General features: G+C 45.6%; 1 protein-coding gene across 1 annotated transcript in view; it reads left to right on the top strand.

Annotated features, from left to right (window-relative positions):
* The window catches only part of LOC146866029 (uncharacterized), a 538,845-nt gene that overhangs the window by 356,604 nt on the left and 164,893 nt on the right, over positions 1 to 17,348 (top strand). The window contains exon 9 of the mRNA XM_085640219.1: positions 11,145 to 11,205. Coding sequence (XP_085496345.1) covers positions 11,145 to 11,205 — 61 coding nt within the window. The remainder of the gene's footprint in view (positions 1 to 11,144; positions 11,206 to 17,348) is intronic.

The raw sequence follows: 17,348 nt of genomic DNA, 5'->3' as shown, positions 1-17,348 counted from the left end.
TTTCTCCCACCTTAGAAGATCTAACCTCTTTCCTTTTATCCATATCTGGTGATATTGAGGTGATTGTGGGAGGTGACATGAATTGCCACTTTGAACCCCTAAATGGACTTGACATGGGCACATTTGAAGAGGAGGACCGGTAGTGGTCCATTCCAGAGTCAAATTTACCATCTGTTGACATTTGGACCCCATTAGCCTTGCAACTAACCACCCTTATTTTAAATTTTTCCCTAAGAACATTCAATGGTAGGACCAAATCAGATAACCCAGGGGTTTGCACATTCAATAGACCTGGGCATACCTCTTTTATTGATTATATAATGGTCTCTACAAGCTCTTGGAATAGAGTGTGTGATTTTAAAATTATCCCTCGCATTGATAGTGATCATAATGACCTTTCTTTAGAATTTTTATTGCCTTCTGTAAAGAGTGCGCAGGAAAATAGTTTACATAAAGACCAGGGACTGATACAGGTTAATGGGGGTAGAAGAGTTCGGTGGTGTGAATTTGTTAAATCCCAAGATAACTTGGTAGCACTATATCAGAAAATTATCCCATATTTACAAGTTGCCGGCCAAGCTGGTGATATTAAGGAGTTTCTTGAAGTCCTGGAAAACAACCACCAAGATTTTACCAACTCTGTGGCAGTATTTTTCCACAGAGAAAGGAAAGTAAAGGGTGTGACTAAGCCACGGCACGGCTGCTACAATTCAGACTGTCGTAAAGCCAGAACTAACCTCCTTTATTCCATCAAACAGAGTGAGAGGTCAAAGATCAGAGAAGAAGGGTTAAATATAAACTAGAGTTGACGAAGGCCAAAAGTGAGTGGGCATCCCAAATGTGGGATGAAATTAGAACTGCCCTAAAGACGCGTGATATGCGCACCTTTTGGAACCTTATCAATCAGGGCTCTAAAGAAGGTAAACCAGCCCTTGAACCCAATATCAGTGAGGGAGCCTGGAAGGCCCATTTTGAAGCCCTATATGTAGGAATTAGAGAGGGCGAAGCTACCAACACATACGATCAACTGCAAAGGACTTCCAGTGTTCCGGACCATCCCTTGATAACTTTGAAAGAGGTTATAGTGTCATTAGGGAAGATAGCGCCGGCTAAGGCCCCAGGCCTAGATAAGATTCCAGGCGATCTCTTTTGCTCCGAACCGTCTATATGGGCTCCTTACTTGCTAGTCTTGTTTATAACTCAATTCTACAAGGGATGTCAATTCCACATTCGTGGGCTGGGGCAGAAATAATACCTATTTTTAAGAAAGGCTCACCCCTTTTGCCTGTTAATTATCACCCCATTAGCTTAATAGATGTGTCCCAAAAAGTATTTGCTTGTGTTCTTCTAGCGCGCCTACAGGCCTGGATGGAAGACTTTAATATTGTCACCCCTCTCCAAGTTGGTTTCAGGGAACGAATGTGGACAATCGATCAGATCTTCAGGCTACAAATGATTTACTTGAAAACAGTAAAAATAGAACGAGGCAGCTTATACCTCATTTTTGTAGACCTGAAGTATGCGTACGACCTTGTACTGCGGGATAAGCTCTGGAAAACTCTCCTAGATATGGGAGCTCCAGAATATCTTTGCCAGTTGATCCAATGATTGCATTTAAACAACTTTGCACAAATCCGTTATGGCAAAGTGGGTGGACTAAAATCTCCTATCCCGGTAGAGAGGGGTGTGCGCCAGGGCTGTGTCCTGGCGCCTACTCTTTTTTCCCTATATATCAATGGCCTGGTGGATGCCCTTAATGCGGGGAAGAATATTGATGCCCCTAGGTTGGCCTATACAAATATACCGGCCCTGATGTTTGCGGACGACACTTTATTGCTTGCCAAGTCCTCTATGGGGATACAGCGGACGTTGGACAACTTTGGTGTCTTCTGCAAGCATCGGGCCTGGAGATTAATCTCCAAAAAACTAAATATATGGCCTTTAACACAGGCAGTACCACTCGCCTAAACCCCAGCCTAAATGGGCAAGCTTTAGAAAAGGTTAATACCTTTGATTACTTGGGCATTACACTTACCGAAAGAATGGATTGGGGCATACAACTTAATAAAGCCAGTCTAAAACTGACTCAGGTAGCAGGAGGTATACAAAATTTTTACAGGAGTGCTGCGAATCGTGTGGTCAGCCCAGCCCTGGAATTATACAAATTACAGGTAAGGAGTGCTACTTTGTACGGGGCAGAGCTATGGGGCCACTGTGCATTAAATAGGCTAACATGTATTGAAAATAGTTTCATCAGACAACTCATTATGTAGCCATCTAGTACTCCTCTAGTTCCATTACGTATGGATCTAGGTCTAAGACCCATTGCGGAGGAAGCCTCCCTAAGACCAATACTATACTGGTGGCGCCTATGGAGCACCACAGAATTGATACATTGTAGGGAGGAACTGCAAGAATTGATGGGGCTACCGGGAGCCCAAAAAATTCTCTGGCTCAGATTTGTAAAAGATACATGTAAGACCCTTGGCAGATCTACTCTTTGGAGAGCTCCAGAAGAATGCTCCATGTCGATTACTAAGAAGGAATTGGCAATGAGTTATAGAGAATACAAGCTTTTGGCTCTTATTAGGAGCCCTACTCTGGGCCGATTAACTTCTGAGTTTCTAGCTGCAAAGGAAAGCTATTCCATCAAATTGGTTCTGGATGATATACAACCCTTTTTAGCTGAGTAACTCTATTTACAGTTTAGTCATGGGGTTCTTCCGTTACGCACTTTTACGAAGAAATGGGAAAACTCTGGTATAGAGATCTGTCCTGCATGCAATATCACAATGGAAACAGTTCCCCATGTTCTATTATTTTGCCAAGAATACAAACGAGCCAGATCCCGTTGGTTAAAGCAACTTATCAAAAATCTGGGCTCTGGGAGGTGCAATGAGGTTTATAGAATTCTTAAATATTACCCATTGTTTTCTCTGTAGCCCGCTTTTTGTTCACTATATGGTGCACTCGCAATGCGATCCTTAAAAAGGCTTTCTTAATAGTCTGAGCTGTTTTGTAATGAACTATACTCCTGTTACTCCTGTCCAATCAATTTTAACACTATTTGCCTGTACTTTTAGAAAGGCTGGGACCTCTTTTTTTTTTTGGGTATGCATTTATCGTTACTTTTTTGTACTTTGCATTTTGAGATGATGCACCTATGATGCACTTATGGCTATTCTTTGCACTTTTACATGTTGAGATGATGGCCAAACTGAGTCCTCTGTTTTTTTTTAATTCTTATGATCTTATCTGTGGGTGTTGTGATGAAGATTTCGCTTTTTGTAAAATGTGATCATTGTTTTTACATATGGTTTTATATTTTTATTGTGCTTTTATGGCAGTATGCCGAAATAAAGTTTTCAAATAGAATGGTATTTACTCTTTCACCGTTTTAACCAAACCTCTCCATCAGAGAAATGGCTATATGTCAAAAAAAGACAAATCAGGTTGGGCAGACATATAGCTATTTTTGTATTGTCCATCACCGCCAGGCAAACTCTGGTGGTGAGGGCCAGCAAAATGCATATAATGCCCCCGCTGCAATGAGAGCTGACTCTCGTGGTGAGAGGAGCATTAAATTTTTTTATTTTCAAAAAGAAAATCCTATTTTAATTTTAAAGTGTGATGTTAGTAGGTAATGCTGACACTGCCGGTCAGCAGCAGGACAAGCAGAAGCGGGTGGCTCCAGCTGAAGTGCAATACTTTGATAAGGCGCACATCCTTATTGAAGTTTCTTTCCTGGAATGTCAGGGGGGTTAAATGATTGCAGGGAAGTGCGCAAGGTGGTGGCTTATTTGCTGAGACATGATACAGACGTTGCTATACTGCAAGAGACACATCTGGATCCTAGTAGGGGGCTGCTCATGCAGTGTCACATGAAAGAGGACTGCAACTAATGTGGGCTTGACTGCACATGCACGGGGGTACTGTTTTGGCTGAGAAGGGGCTCTGGTGTTAAATTGTGGAAGGTATGTGCTGGCCCAGGAGGCAAGTACTTGGTGGCAGACTGTTATAAAGACAGCTTGACAGCACTGGTGGTATGTGTTTAAGGTCCCAATTATGATCATCTGCATTTTTATCATAGTCTGCATGCCTGATTTGCCCAGTATGGGGACATGCCTTAGCCTTTTGCCCAGATCGTGATTGGTCTAGGGGCCCTCTGAGGGTCCGTGATCTGGAGCACAATGTGTGTTTGCCCATTATTAGGTGCATGGTCCAAGTGACATCACACTTACAAAAAGACTGCCTCTCCACTTTCACTCCCAAGGAAGTTATTCGATAAGCCTACACAGCATTATAATACTTTTGATTTGCTCAACACCACAGCATAATATTACAAGCGGCTAGCTGAGCTCCAGACTAGGCCTCTTTTTTATTCACCACTATTGCCAGTAGATTAGTGCATGTGGTTTCTCCTGGGGCAAGAGAAGGCCCAGCAAGAGTTCTACAAGGTTTGCACTTAAGACACAAGGGCAATTTCTTCCAGGATGGACATTGCGTAGCTAGAAACAGATGGGTGGCTCAGGTGACTCCTAAACGATGCTGGGTATGTTCCAGTACCTTAGGGTACGACAAATTTTACAAGATTTTCTAGGGGAGGGACTGGATTCAAGCTAGCCTGGCTGATGAAGGGTGATGCCCTGAAACCAGTCCCAGGGTGCTTGTTTCTGATCCAGGAAGGACCTGGCTTGGCAGTTCAAGCTGGTCTGTTCCCACAAGGAATAGGGTCAAGACTGATTTGCATATGGCTGGGTCCAAACTGGGTGGTCTAATGAGCAAAAGAATTATGGATTTAACCCAGATCTTTGTGACTGGAGGTGAATGTTTGCATTGTCCAGCATTCCGTCCATCAATTGTTTCTTTTTGCATATGTCACCCTAAGTTGGAGGGGCATGCCCAGACATGGGTCTCGTGCTCACTACACCACTAGATTCAAGCTAGCCTGGCTGATGAAGGATGATGCCCTGAAACCGGTCCCAGGATGATTGTTTCTGGTCCAGGGAGGACCGGGCTTGGCAGTTCAGGCTGGACTCCTCCTACAAGGAACAGGGTCAAGACTGACTTACATATGGCTGGGTCCAAACAGGGGTGGTGTGGCGAGCAAAAGAATGATAGATTTAACCCAGATCTTTGTGACTGAGGGTGAATATTTGCATTGTCCAGCATTCCGTCCATCAATTGTTTCTTTTGCAAGTGTCGTTCTAAGTGGGAAGGGTTTGCCAAGACATGGTTCCCGTGCTCACTATACCACTCGATTCGAGCTAGCCTGGCTGATGAAAGGTAGTGCCCTGAAACCGGTCCCAGGATGCTTGTTTCTGATCCAGAGAGGACCTGGCTTGGAAGTTTAGGCTGGACTGTTCCCACAAGGAACAGGGTCAAGACTGATTTGCATATGGCTGGGTCCAAACAGGGGTGGTGTGGCAAGCAAAAGAATGATGGATTTAAACCAGATCCTTGTGACTGGGGGTGAATGTTTGCATTGTCCAGAATTCCGTCCATCAATTGATTCTTTTGCATATGTCTCCCTAAGTGGGAAGGGTATGCCCAGACGTAGGTCCCATGCTCACTACACCACTGGATTCAAACTAGCCTGGCTGATGAAGGGTGATGCCCGGAAACCGGTCCCAGGATCCTTTTTTCCGGTCCAGGGAGTGCCAGGTTTGGCAGTTCAGGCTGAACTGTTCCCACAAGGAATAGGGTCAAGACTGATTTGCATTTGGCTGGGTCCAAACAGGGGTGGTGTGGTGAGCAAAAGAATGAGGGACTTAACCCAGATCTTTGTGACTGGGAGTGAATGTTTGCGTTGTCAAGCATTCCGTCCATCAATTGTTTCTTTTGCATGTGTTGCCCTAAGTGGGAAGGGCATGCCCAGACATGGGTCCCGTGCCCACTACACCACTGGATTTGAAATAGCCTGGCTGATGAAGATTCATGCACTGGCACCAGTCCCAGGATGCTTGTTTCGGATCCAGGGAGGACCTGGCTTGTTAGTTCAGGTTGGACTGTTCCCACAAGGAATAGTGTCAAGACTGATTTGCATGTGGCTGGGTCCAAACTGGGGTGGTGTGGTGAGCAAAAGAATGATGGATTTGACCCAGATCTTTGTGACTCGGGTGAATGTTTACATTGTCCAGCATTCCGTCCATCAATTGTTCTTTTTGCATATGTCGCACTAAGTGGGAAGGTTATGCCCAGACGTGGGTCCCATGCTCACTGCACCACTGGATTCAAGCTAGCCTGGCTGATGAAGGTTGTTGCCCTAAACAGGTCCCAGGATGCTTGTTTCTGGTCCAGGGAGGACCTGGCTTGGCAGTTCGGGCTAGACTGTTTCCAAAAGTAACAGGGTCAAGGCTGATTTGCATATGGCTGAGTCCAAACTGGTGTGGTGTGGTGAGCAAAAGAATAATGGATTTAACCCAGATCTTTGAGACTGGAGGCGAATGTTTGTATTGTCCAGCATTCCGTCCATCAATTGTTTCTTTTGCATATGTCACCCTAAGTGGGAAGGGTATGCCCAGTCATGGGTCATGTGCTCACTACACCGCTGGATTCAAGTTAGCCTGGCTGATGATGGGTGATGACCTGAAACCGGTCCCAGGATGCTTGTTTCTGGTCCAGTGAGGACCTGGCTTGGCAGTTTGGGCTGGACTGTTCCAACAAGGAACAGGGCTAAGACTGATTTGCATATGGCTGGGTCCAAACTGGGGTGGTGTGGTGAGCAAAATAATGATGGATTTAACCCATATCTTTGTGACTGGGGGGTGAATGTTTGCATTGCCCAGCATTGCGTCCATCAATTGTTTCTTTTGCATATATCACCCTAAGTGGGAAGGGTATGTCCAGATGTGGGTCCCATGCTCTCTATACCACTGGATTCAAGCTAGCCTGGCTGATGAAGGGTGATGCCCTGGAACGGGTCCTAGGATGCTTGTTTCTGGTCCAGGGAGGACCTGGCTTGGCAGTTCGGGCTGTAATGTTCCCACAAGGAACAGGGTCAAGGCTGAATTGCAAATGGCTGGGTCCAAACTGGGGTTGTGTGGTGAGCAAAAGAATGATGGATTTAACGCAGATCTTTGTCATTGGGGTGAATGTTTGCATTGTCCAGCATTCCGTCCATCAATTGTTTTTTTTGCCTCATGAGTTGCTAGCCCTGACATATTTGCTGCAGAGTGCAACCCCCAAGCAACTCATAGCGAAATGTTATGCTTGTTCTTAGGAGGCACTGAAATTTGGCTGAACTGGCAAGAAGAGTTGGGGGAAGCTATTAGTGATCAGCAATGGACTTATTGTTGTTCTGTTGGTCTGACGAAATGCCTGAATAGACGACATTGTTTGATGCATTTTAAGTGTCGTATCAAAGTGTATTACACTACTGCCTGACTGTTCCGCTGAGGATTGCGGGACATCTCCAGATGTTTCAGATGTGGAGAGGAGGAGGCAGGCTTTTCCCATGTGCTATGGTTCTGCCCTGAATTACAGCGCTATTAAGATGCAATGTTGGGGGAATTGCGTGAGAACAAGAGAGCATATCGAGCCATTTCCCCTTTTGGCACTAATGGGCTATGACAAGGATCTCCCGAAGTCAGTTAGATGTCTGGTGGTATTGGGGCTACCGCTGGTGAAGTGGAAAATAAAAATGCGATGGGAGAGGGGACTGCTCCCAGCGGTACGGGCGTGGCATGTAGACATGGCATACTGTAACACCCAGTCCAATGCATATCACAAACTAATGCTGATTCACAATTGGCCAAGAGATATTTGGGGACCTCACCAGGCAAACCTGGCCCAGAAAGTGAATGCCGAGAATGAGAGCGCTGAAAGTGGTGTTATGACGATGAGTAGTCCTGCTGCGGAGCATGTGGAATCAGTTACTGGGGCATTCATAGTCAACTGAGCGCTTTGGTGACTGGCTTGTATTCAGGGGATGTGTGTGTGATTGAGGGCACACTTGAACACAGGATTAGATATATTTGAAAGTTGTATCTGGCACCCCTTACCTGTGTGGGGAGGTGCTGTAGTAGTAGGTGATGGAATATGCATATTGTGGCTGTGTTCTTCGGGTTCTAATTTGCTGAAACTTCGCATGTGCATTACGCAGACATGTACTTTGAATTAATTCCAATGTACTCTGTATGTGCAACTAATAGATGACAGCCCTTTCTGAAGGGTCACCCGAAACATTTTTCCTGCTTACTTCCACTTTTTTGCTGTATCTTTTTGTTGGCCTAAGGACTCCGAGTACTTGACCACAGCTGACCAGTGGTAGAGTGCATGTGCCTCTCCCCTAAACACGGTGATATTGGTATATACATGATTGACATTTTTAGTTTACACATAAGTCCCTTGTAAAGTGTATACAATATTCCAAGGGCCTGTAATATAAATGCCACTAGGTGGCCTGTAGTACTGGTTGTACCACCTACACAATTAGCCTTTCAAACATGTCGCAGGCCTGCCATTGCAAGGCCTGTGTGTGCAGTTTACTGCCACATCAACTTGGCATTTAAAACCACTTGCCCAGCTTGAAACTCCCCTTTTATCACAAATATGTCACCACTAAGGTAGGCCCTATGTACCCCTAACGCAGGGTGCTGTGTAAGTAAAAGCTAGCAACACAAAACGATGATGGACGTAATGCTGATCGTTGTCAAACATTCACCCCCAGTCACAGATCTGGGTTAAATCCATCATTTATTTGCTCACCATGCCACCCCAGTTTGGACCCAGGCATATGCATATCAGTCTTGACCCTGCTCCCATGGGAACAGTTCAGCCCGAGCTGCCTTGCTATATCCTCCCTGGACTGGAAAACAAGTATCCCGAGAAAGGTTTTGGAGTTGCTGCTTATTGCTGATTGTGAGTGGAGGGCGTCCTTGATGCCTATTTTTCCTTCTATTGCGCCTCCATTTTGGTCAAACTGAACTATGGATTTACTCCGGTCTAGCACGACCTCAAGTACCCTTTCAGCACTATTAACACTATTTTTGGTTAATTCTTTAAAAAGTCATAGCTCCGGTTCTGCTTATTGGATTTTTGTTATTTTGGTCTTGATTTTTTCGTAAAAATAATCACTATTTTTCTAAACCTGTGTGAAGTCTTTTTGTGGTATTTTCTTTGTGGTACTGTGTGGGTGTGTGTGTGTGTTGCATAAATACTGTACACCTTACCTCTTTAGATAAGCTTGACTGCTTTGTGCCAAGCTGCCAGAGGGTGAGCACAGGTTTTCTTTAAGTGTGTATCTAGTTTACCCTGACCAGGATTGTGGTCCCTACTTGGACAGGATGCACACCTCGACCAACTAGGACCCAGTTTATAACCGCTATGTTTTGGAGCAATTCGAAATAGCATTTTGTATGGTTTTCTAAAATGAAAATAATGTGTTAACATTTTTTTACCATCTCTTTCGTATACAAAAGAGAGATAACAAGGATTTAAACAGTTTGTTAGAATGGTGGTGGTGCAACCACTTAGTATAAGGAATAAAATACCCTCTGACGTGCATTTTAAGAGCCATTCAAGTCTCCTTGGAGTTCCATGACCACATAAATGAACTCGGCTTCAGACTCGTTCCTCTATACGTCAAGAAACTCCTCAGAGACTTGTAATATCCTTATAATCTATGACAGAGGGTATTTTATCTCATATAGTCAGTCTTTTCCACACCAAGTAGAACAATGTTGATATTAGGTTTTTTATTATTAGATGTTGGGACCAAAGTCTTTGGCATGGCAGCTGTGTCAACATCCCTGATCGTGAATTAAGGCGCTGTTACAATGGCAGAGTGACCGACACCGGCAGGCTTTCGGTGGCGGTCCCTCCGCTATTGTAATGTGGTTTTCTGCCCACCATATCATGATGGCGGGCAGAAGTGTGGCAGTTGGAAAGACCACCTGTCATGGTCCAGACGGATGAATTTAATCCGACCGACGGTCGTGAATGACCGCTAGTCCCTGCATTGCGACGGTGCCTGCCAGGCACCACCGTAGGGACTTATGATATCTCTTTCCATCTGTCGTTCTGATGCAGCCAACCTGCTGTGAAACTACTGGCGGAAACGGATTTGGGAGCCCATAGCGGGCCCACTTCATCTCTGGGCTAGGACATATGCCCTCAGGGGCACCGGGGCACCTATGGTGCCCCCCTACATATCCCTGCACCATGTGGCAGGCACCGCATGGTGCCTGCCACGTAGTGCTTGGATATGTGCATCCGCTGCTATACAAAACATAGGCAATGTGACCGCCTTGGTGGCACTCGCATCGTAATACATACTGTGGGTTTTCCCCCTTGTAGGCTTGTGTCCCAAATACGAAACAAAGGCAGACGTCCACCATCGTAATCAGCCCCTAAGTTTTTCTTAAAGTTGACTTAGAAATATATGAGGCCCACAGAGGATCCCCACTATAACTTGTGGACCCCTCAGAAGTAACTTTTCCACCCAAAAATTAGTTGATTAAGCCCTTTATTTCAAACATAGCAATACTAATCCACAAAGGAAAAAAATGCTTGTTTATCAGGAGTCAGGACATTAGTTCATTTCGGAAAGATTTTCAAAATAGGAGTTATTTACCAGGAGCTGATGCAGTACCCTATGGTGTTGTCCCAGTAAAACCGCACATTTCCTACAAATTTTCATAAAGATGTCTTGTGTCCTTGGCAGCCATTTAATGCTGGGTTTTTGACGAAGCAATGACAAAAGCAGGGCCGGACTGGACATAGCGGGCACCGAGCATTTCCCCGGTGGGCCTCCTGGGTTGGGGTCTGGTTTTGGGCCCCTAGGGGCCGATTTTGTTACAGGGCCGTTTTTTCAGCATAGCTGCAATATCGGCCACTGTAACAAAATCAGCAGAAACCGGCCCTGGTAAACAGCTCGGCCGCACCCCAAAATCCTGGGGGGCTGGCCAAGCACTTTGCCAGGGCCGGTTTTGGGTCCCAGTCCGGCCCTGGACAGAAGTAAGGTTTTCACTGGTGATTTCCCAGTTGCCATAAGCCAGAAAGAGGCGGTCTATTATGCTAATACCAGAATACCTTTTCCTGCTTTTTTTCTGTCAAGATTGACATCAGGGCCTAGGTGAAGTAATTCCTCTAGCTGGATCCGGATCCAATATGCTGATGGATTTTTTTTCTTTTTTCTACAGATTGGAATCCTTGAAACATATGCTACGAAAATTGATATTTTTCATTGCCTTCAGGTGTCAAGTAAGTTTAGAGACAACATTCATAAGGAACAAGAAAATGTTTTGGTGAGCTTGTATGAGAGACAGTTCTACGCTTTACTAGTGTGCTCCCAACAGAATTGGAGTTTCTTGCCCGTTCTGCTGTTCTCTGCCTTCCATTCTTATTGTTCTTGTCTGACCAAACCTGTGCATTTCATCTTGCATTCTGTTTCTCTGCCACATCCTATTTCTGCATGTTTTTTGATGGTGTTAGTTCTTCTCCATGCTTGCCTCTGAGTTTTCTTTTTACCTTAAATGACTTTTCATCCCCTGGCTGCACCCAAATTACAGTCTTCATGTCCCTTTTGTGTTATGTATATATTCAATGAGAAAACACAATTAGAAACGGAGTTATTATCATCTGGATCACACATGAAAAACTACTGAACTTTGCCAGGTTTGGTTTGCAGAGAAAACGATAACTTGCATAACCACAAGCATTGTCGAATCCAATTGCCACAAGTACTTAAGAGTTCTCTTCAACAACAACGGAAGATACAAAACCCACTTAGAAGAGCAAAAAAAGAAGGGAGCAGCGCTAGCTTTCGCACTTAGCTCTATTCAGAAGAAGCTACTCGGCCCAACATTCGCCTCATCATTGCAGGCAGCACAGGCAAAGGTCATTCCTATACTAAAGTATGGAAGCGAGGCGCTAAAAGGATTGGATAGTGGCCAACTAGACAAAATCATTGCAAAAATCTTTAGAACAGTGTTCCAGTTACCATCATACACGTCACCTGCCCAAATTAGGCTGGTCATCTGTAATCAATCACTGGCCAGACTGATGAGCTTCTTAACGAGCTGCCACAAACTGAGGTCGTCAAAAGAAGGCAGCCTAGCGCAACACCTATGGTCCAGCCTGAACACAATATGATGGTGAGCAGGGTATGAATATTGGGCGAGAGGGCTTAAAACTCTAGGCCTGAACGAAGTTTGGGACCTACAGGTCAGCCAAAACTAATTCAAAAGGCTAGCAAAAATAAGCACAAAAAAACTCTCCTCAATAGAAGACAAGGCATGTCTAGCAAGAAGAAGTCACGGCTGGATGACCCACATATCCTATGATCATCTGACGCCTCAGAGGTATTTAACCCTGCCGTTTACAGCACACACTAAACTTTGTTTCTTAAAATTAAGAATGGGAGTGATCAACTTGTCCTGCCATCTTCCCAAATGGAAAAGAGACCATGCCCAGGAACATTGTCGGCAACCATAGGGAAGACATAATACACATCCTATGCCTGTGTCCAATGTGAATGTACACTCACAAATTGATTTACTCCCATGTAATATCATACCATTGGGAACACCATCACAACAGGCAGATTAGGAGAAATATTCTACCTGCAGAGAAAAAATTTAGTCATGCAGTTGTTAGTGGATATATGTTAGCCTTCTGCATGTGAAAATGCCTTCACATTGGAAGAACTTGGGGGCATATCATCAAGCGCCTTATCTCTGCTTTTTTGGCTTTAAAAGCCAGAAAAGCGGAGATAATGTTTTCACCCTATTAACAAGAGGGTGCTAACATGCATAATCGCATGTTAGCACCCTTTTTCCCTACGCCTCCATTTGCATCTCTAATGAGATGCAAAGTGGGCGTTCCTTACCAAAATAACTGGAAGAATGTCGCTAACCTACATTTCTCCAATTATCAATGGGCAAGCTAACAAGCATAGTGATAAGGAAAGTAGCGCTAACCGCGGTTATAACGCAGATCTTTGTCATTGGGGTGAATGTTTGCATTGCCCAGCATTCTGTCCATCAATTGTTTCTTTTGCCTCATGAGTTGCTAGCCCTGACATATTTGCTGCAGAGTGCAACCCCCCAAGCAACTCATAACGAAATGGTATGCTTGTTCTTAGGAGGCACTGAAATTTGGCTGAACTGGCAAGAAGAGTTGGGGGAAGCTATTAGTGATCAGCAATGGACTTATTGTTGTTCTGTTGGTCTGACGAAATGCCTGAATAGACGACATTGTTTGATGCATTTTAAGTGTCATATCAAAGTGTATTACACTACTGCCTGCCTGTTCCGCTGAGGATTGCGGGACATCTCCAGATGTTTCAGATGTGGAGAGGAGGAGGCAGGCTTTTCCCATGTGCTATGGTTCTGCCCTGAATTACAGCGCTATTAAGATGCAATGTTGGGGTAATTGCGTGAGAACAAGAGAGCATATCGAGCCATCTCCCCTTTTGGCACTAATGGGCTATGACAAGGATCTCCCGAAGTCAGTTAGATGTCTGGTGGTACCGCTGATGAAGTGGAAAATAAAAATGCAATGGGAGAGGGGACTACTCCCAGCGGTACGGGCGTGGCATGTAGACATGGCATATTGTAACACCCAGTCCAATGCATATCATAAACTAATGCTGATTCACAATTGGCCAAGAGATATTTGGGGACCTCACCAGGCAAACCTGGCCCAGACAGTGAATGCCGAGAATGAGAGCGCTGAAAGTGGTGCTATGACGATGAGTAGTTCTGCTGCGAAGCATGTGGAATCAGTTACTGGGGCTTTCATAGTCAGCTGAGCGCTTTGGTGACTGGCTTGTATTCAGGGGATGTGTGTGTGATTGAGGGCACACTTGAACACAGGACTAGATATATTTGAAAGTTGTATCTGGCACCCCCTTACCTGTGTGGGGAGGTGCTGTAGTAGTAGGTGATGGAATATGCATATTGTGGCTGTGTTCTTCGGGTTCTAATTTGCGGAAACTTCGCATGTGCATTACGCAGACATGTACTTTGAATTAATTCCAATGTACTCTGTATGTGCAACTAATAGATGACAGCCCTTTCTGAAGGGTCACCCGAAACATTTTTCCTGCTTACTTCCACTTTTTTGCTGTATCTTTTTGTTGGCCTAAGGACTCCGAGTACTTGACCACAGCTGACCAGTGGTAGAGTGCATGTGCCTCTCCCCTAAACACGGTGATATTGGTATATACATGATTGACATTTTTAGTTTACACATAAGTCCCTTTTAAAGTGTATACTTGCCAGTCCCTAAAACCTTCCCTTAACTTCATGTTAGTCACCCCTATGGTAGGCCCAAGGGCAGGGTGCATTGTAGCATAAGGTAGGACAAGGCCTGATGTGTGTGGCATGTCCTAATAGTGAATTACAGCCATTTTCGTGTTTCCCTATTGTAAGGCACCCTGTTCTCATAGGCCAGAATGGGCTGTTAAGACAGTTAAATCCTATGATCCTAACAGACCCAGGGAACATGGTAGAAAATCGAGTTTAGTATGCCTGAACTCAGAATAATAAGGTACATCTTTTAGTAAGGTTTATTTTAATATTCTGCGTTTGCAAATGCCACTTTTAGAAAGTTGGCCTTTGCTTGCCTAACCATTTCAGCCTGCCTCTGCGTGATGTGTATCTGCTGTCTGGCTTGTGCGAGTGACAGGGCTGGGGAAACCCAGATGGGCAGGGCTAGCTAGCCTGGTGGTGAATAGGAAGATTGACAGATAGATGGGTGGGAGGAGTACACCTGGACTCTGAATAGGGCTGTGCTCTGCCACCACAATGCTGGCTCCGCCTCCTGTGGAGCGTCTGATAGCTCTGCCCTGCACCCTGAAAGGAGCTGCCTGCATCATGTCAACAAAGTACTCAGAAACTGAACTGAACTAGGCAAAGGCCCCCCTGGCCTGAAAGAACAAAAGAAATGGCGTATAAATGTAGGAGCCCTGCTCCTAAGAAATCAGAATCTGTCCTGCCAAGAAGAAACCTCTGTCCAACCTGAAGGAACTGGAAAAGCTGCATGGAGGAGTACTGTCCCTGACCTGGGAGATTGGCCTGCAGGGGTTGCCTTGCTGATGAAGAAGAGGAAGAAAAGACTCAAGAAACTATTATTTGACTTGTGCTGAGCGATCTCCAAGGGCTTGTGAGTGAGCTTGCCCCCTGAACGAAGTCCCAGGACCAGTGGACTTCACCGCCGTGAGATCGCCTTGGAAAACGGACTGTTTTCCCCGCATCTTCGACTCAAACTGCTGCGTACGTCTCGCTGATCGCAGCGTACCCCCTGAAAGCTGGTATCCCGCTGTCCGGCCCGAACAACGTGACTAAGGCCCCTCTACGAGCCGTAGCTCACACCGCAAAGGAAGGTATCGTCCGGCCTGAGCAACGCGACTAACAGGCCCCTACGAGCCGTAGCTCGCATCGTAAAGGAAGGACTGCGAACCGCACTTGCTACTATCCCCTACGAACCGTACTGCCGGCGTACGCTCCTTTCCCCTGCTTTGGAAAGGCTGCGGTGCGTACGGTAGTTGCGTACGTCTCTCCTGTGCGGAGCGTACTGTTCGCTTGTATCCAGCGCTGCGAATCAAGATTGCCGATCTCATGGTACGGCACGAACGCCGCGACGATCTTTGAACGCACCATACCTACGCACCGTCCCCTGAAGCCCTGCACGCCCAAGGTCTAACATACCATAGTACGCATCACACCAGGAGGACAACGCACCATACATCGTGCTTGATGTCAGCGCAGCATCCGTGACGAACTCACCAAGTAAAGGTACTGTGCCTGTTCGCACCGTAGGGTGTACGCTTCATCCCGAAGCGCCTACAGTGCGTGTGAGAACCGTTCCCAAGCAGTTTTTACCGCATACGAAGCGTACGCCTGGGAATGAAGCGCACAGACATTGAAATCATTTGCAACTAAGTATTGTGGGCCATTTTTAAACGCTAGTTTGGTCTTGTGCTAAGCCTGATAAATATATAAAGAATTTTTTTTGATATATATCCCATGTGGAGTCCATTTGTGGAGGGTCGCAGTATTACTGTGTGGGTATTCACAAATGCTTAACCCAAACGCCCTGAGATAACGCCTTGTCTGCTCACGCCAAGCTACCTAGAGGGTGAGCAGGGGTTATTGTTGGAGTGTATCCCCCTACCCTGACTAGAGGAGCGGTTCCCTGCTTGACACAAGTACCTACCTGTGTCAACCAGAGAACCCGGATTCTAACAAACACAGTTGCCTCAAACATGGAGGCTACAGTGAAAAATCTGATAAATCAATTTAATGTATAGTAGTGTTAAGAGTTAGGAGCGGGAATTAAGGTGTTGACTCTGGAGCAGCTGAAATGATGAAAGTGAGTTGCACATGACAGCGTTGTTTTCGAGTTGTATAAACCTTATGGAACACAGAGCATATTGTGGGTGCCATGGCCGGAATGTTTACCCGTCATGGCATTTCTATTTAAAAGGTGCATGGCCCTCACTTATATTGTTAATAACTGGCTTTTACAGGCCTGGAAAACCTACATGCATATTTTCATGGGTTGCAGCTTTATTTATCATGCCAGGGCAACTGACAGAATGCTGATGGGCCGTCCTGAGCTAGAGTGATGGGAGGAGTTGTCACTGACACCTGAATAGGCTGTGGCTGCTCTGCACAATGCTGTCTCCACCTCCAGTAATGAAGCTGGACAAGGGAGGACAGAACTGGGTTTACTGAGCAAGAGAGACTTTCTGATCAAAGAAATCAAAGGGAAAAAGGGGTATACGTTTTAGGCCTAAAGCCCCAGAGATTAAGATTACTTCTGAAACCAAGAGGAACCTCTGCCAAGGAGAAGAGCTGAAGAGCTGTGAGGAGTAGAATGCCCCTTTGCTGTGTGTTGCTTTGCTGGGTTAGCTTGCAGTTGCTGCTTCTGTCACAGAGAGGCCAAAGACTAGACTTTGCTGTGAAAGCTGCTTGAAAAAAATCTCCAAGGGCTTGTGTGTGCTTGCCTCCTGTTCTGAAGTCTCAGGGACACAAAGACTTCACCTACAGCCTTCTTGAACTGCATTACTGGGAGTTACGACCTGCCTTGGGGTGCCTATTCCAGGTCTTGGACTCTGGAGGTTGTTCCTGCAACAGAAAGCTGTGAAGAACTGAAAAAATATTCGCTCTTCTTGTGGCTTCATTTTCCAATGCAGCAAAGCCGTGCGGGACAAATTCCTGATGCACAGCCCGGTGCAGACGAAGAAATAAATGCAGCACCTGCCCGTGGCCTGAGAAACTACCGCCCACTGACTCTAGTGCAGGTCCCGCTGTGCTGCCACTAAAGAATCAACTCATCACAGGTCAGCAGCTATGGAAAATGAATGCAGCACCCATAGTGCCCGAATTTTCTCATGC

This window comes from Triturus cristatus, chromosome 2_1 (assembly GCF_964204655.1).
Source record: "Triturus cristatus chromosome 2_1, aTriCri1.1, whole genome shotgun sequence".
In the NCBI taxonomy this organism is placed as follows: Eukaryota; Metazoa; Chordata; class Amphibia; order Caudata; family Salamandridae; genus Triturus; species Triturus cristatus.
Note: the sequence above shows the minus strand (reverse complement) of the source record. Positions and strands in the feature narration are given on the sequence as shown.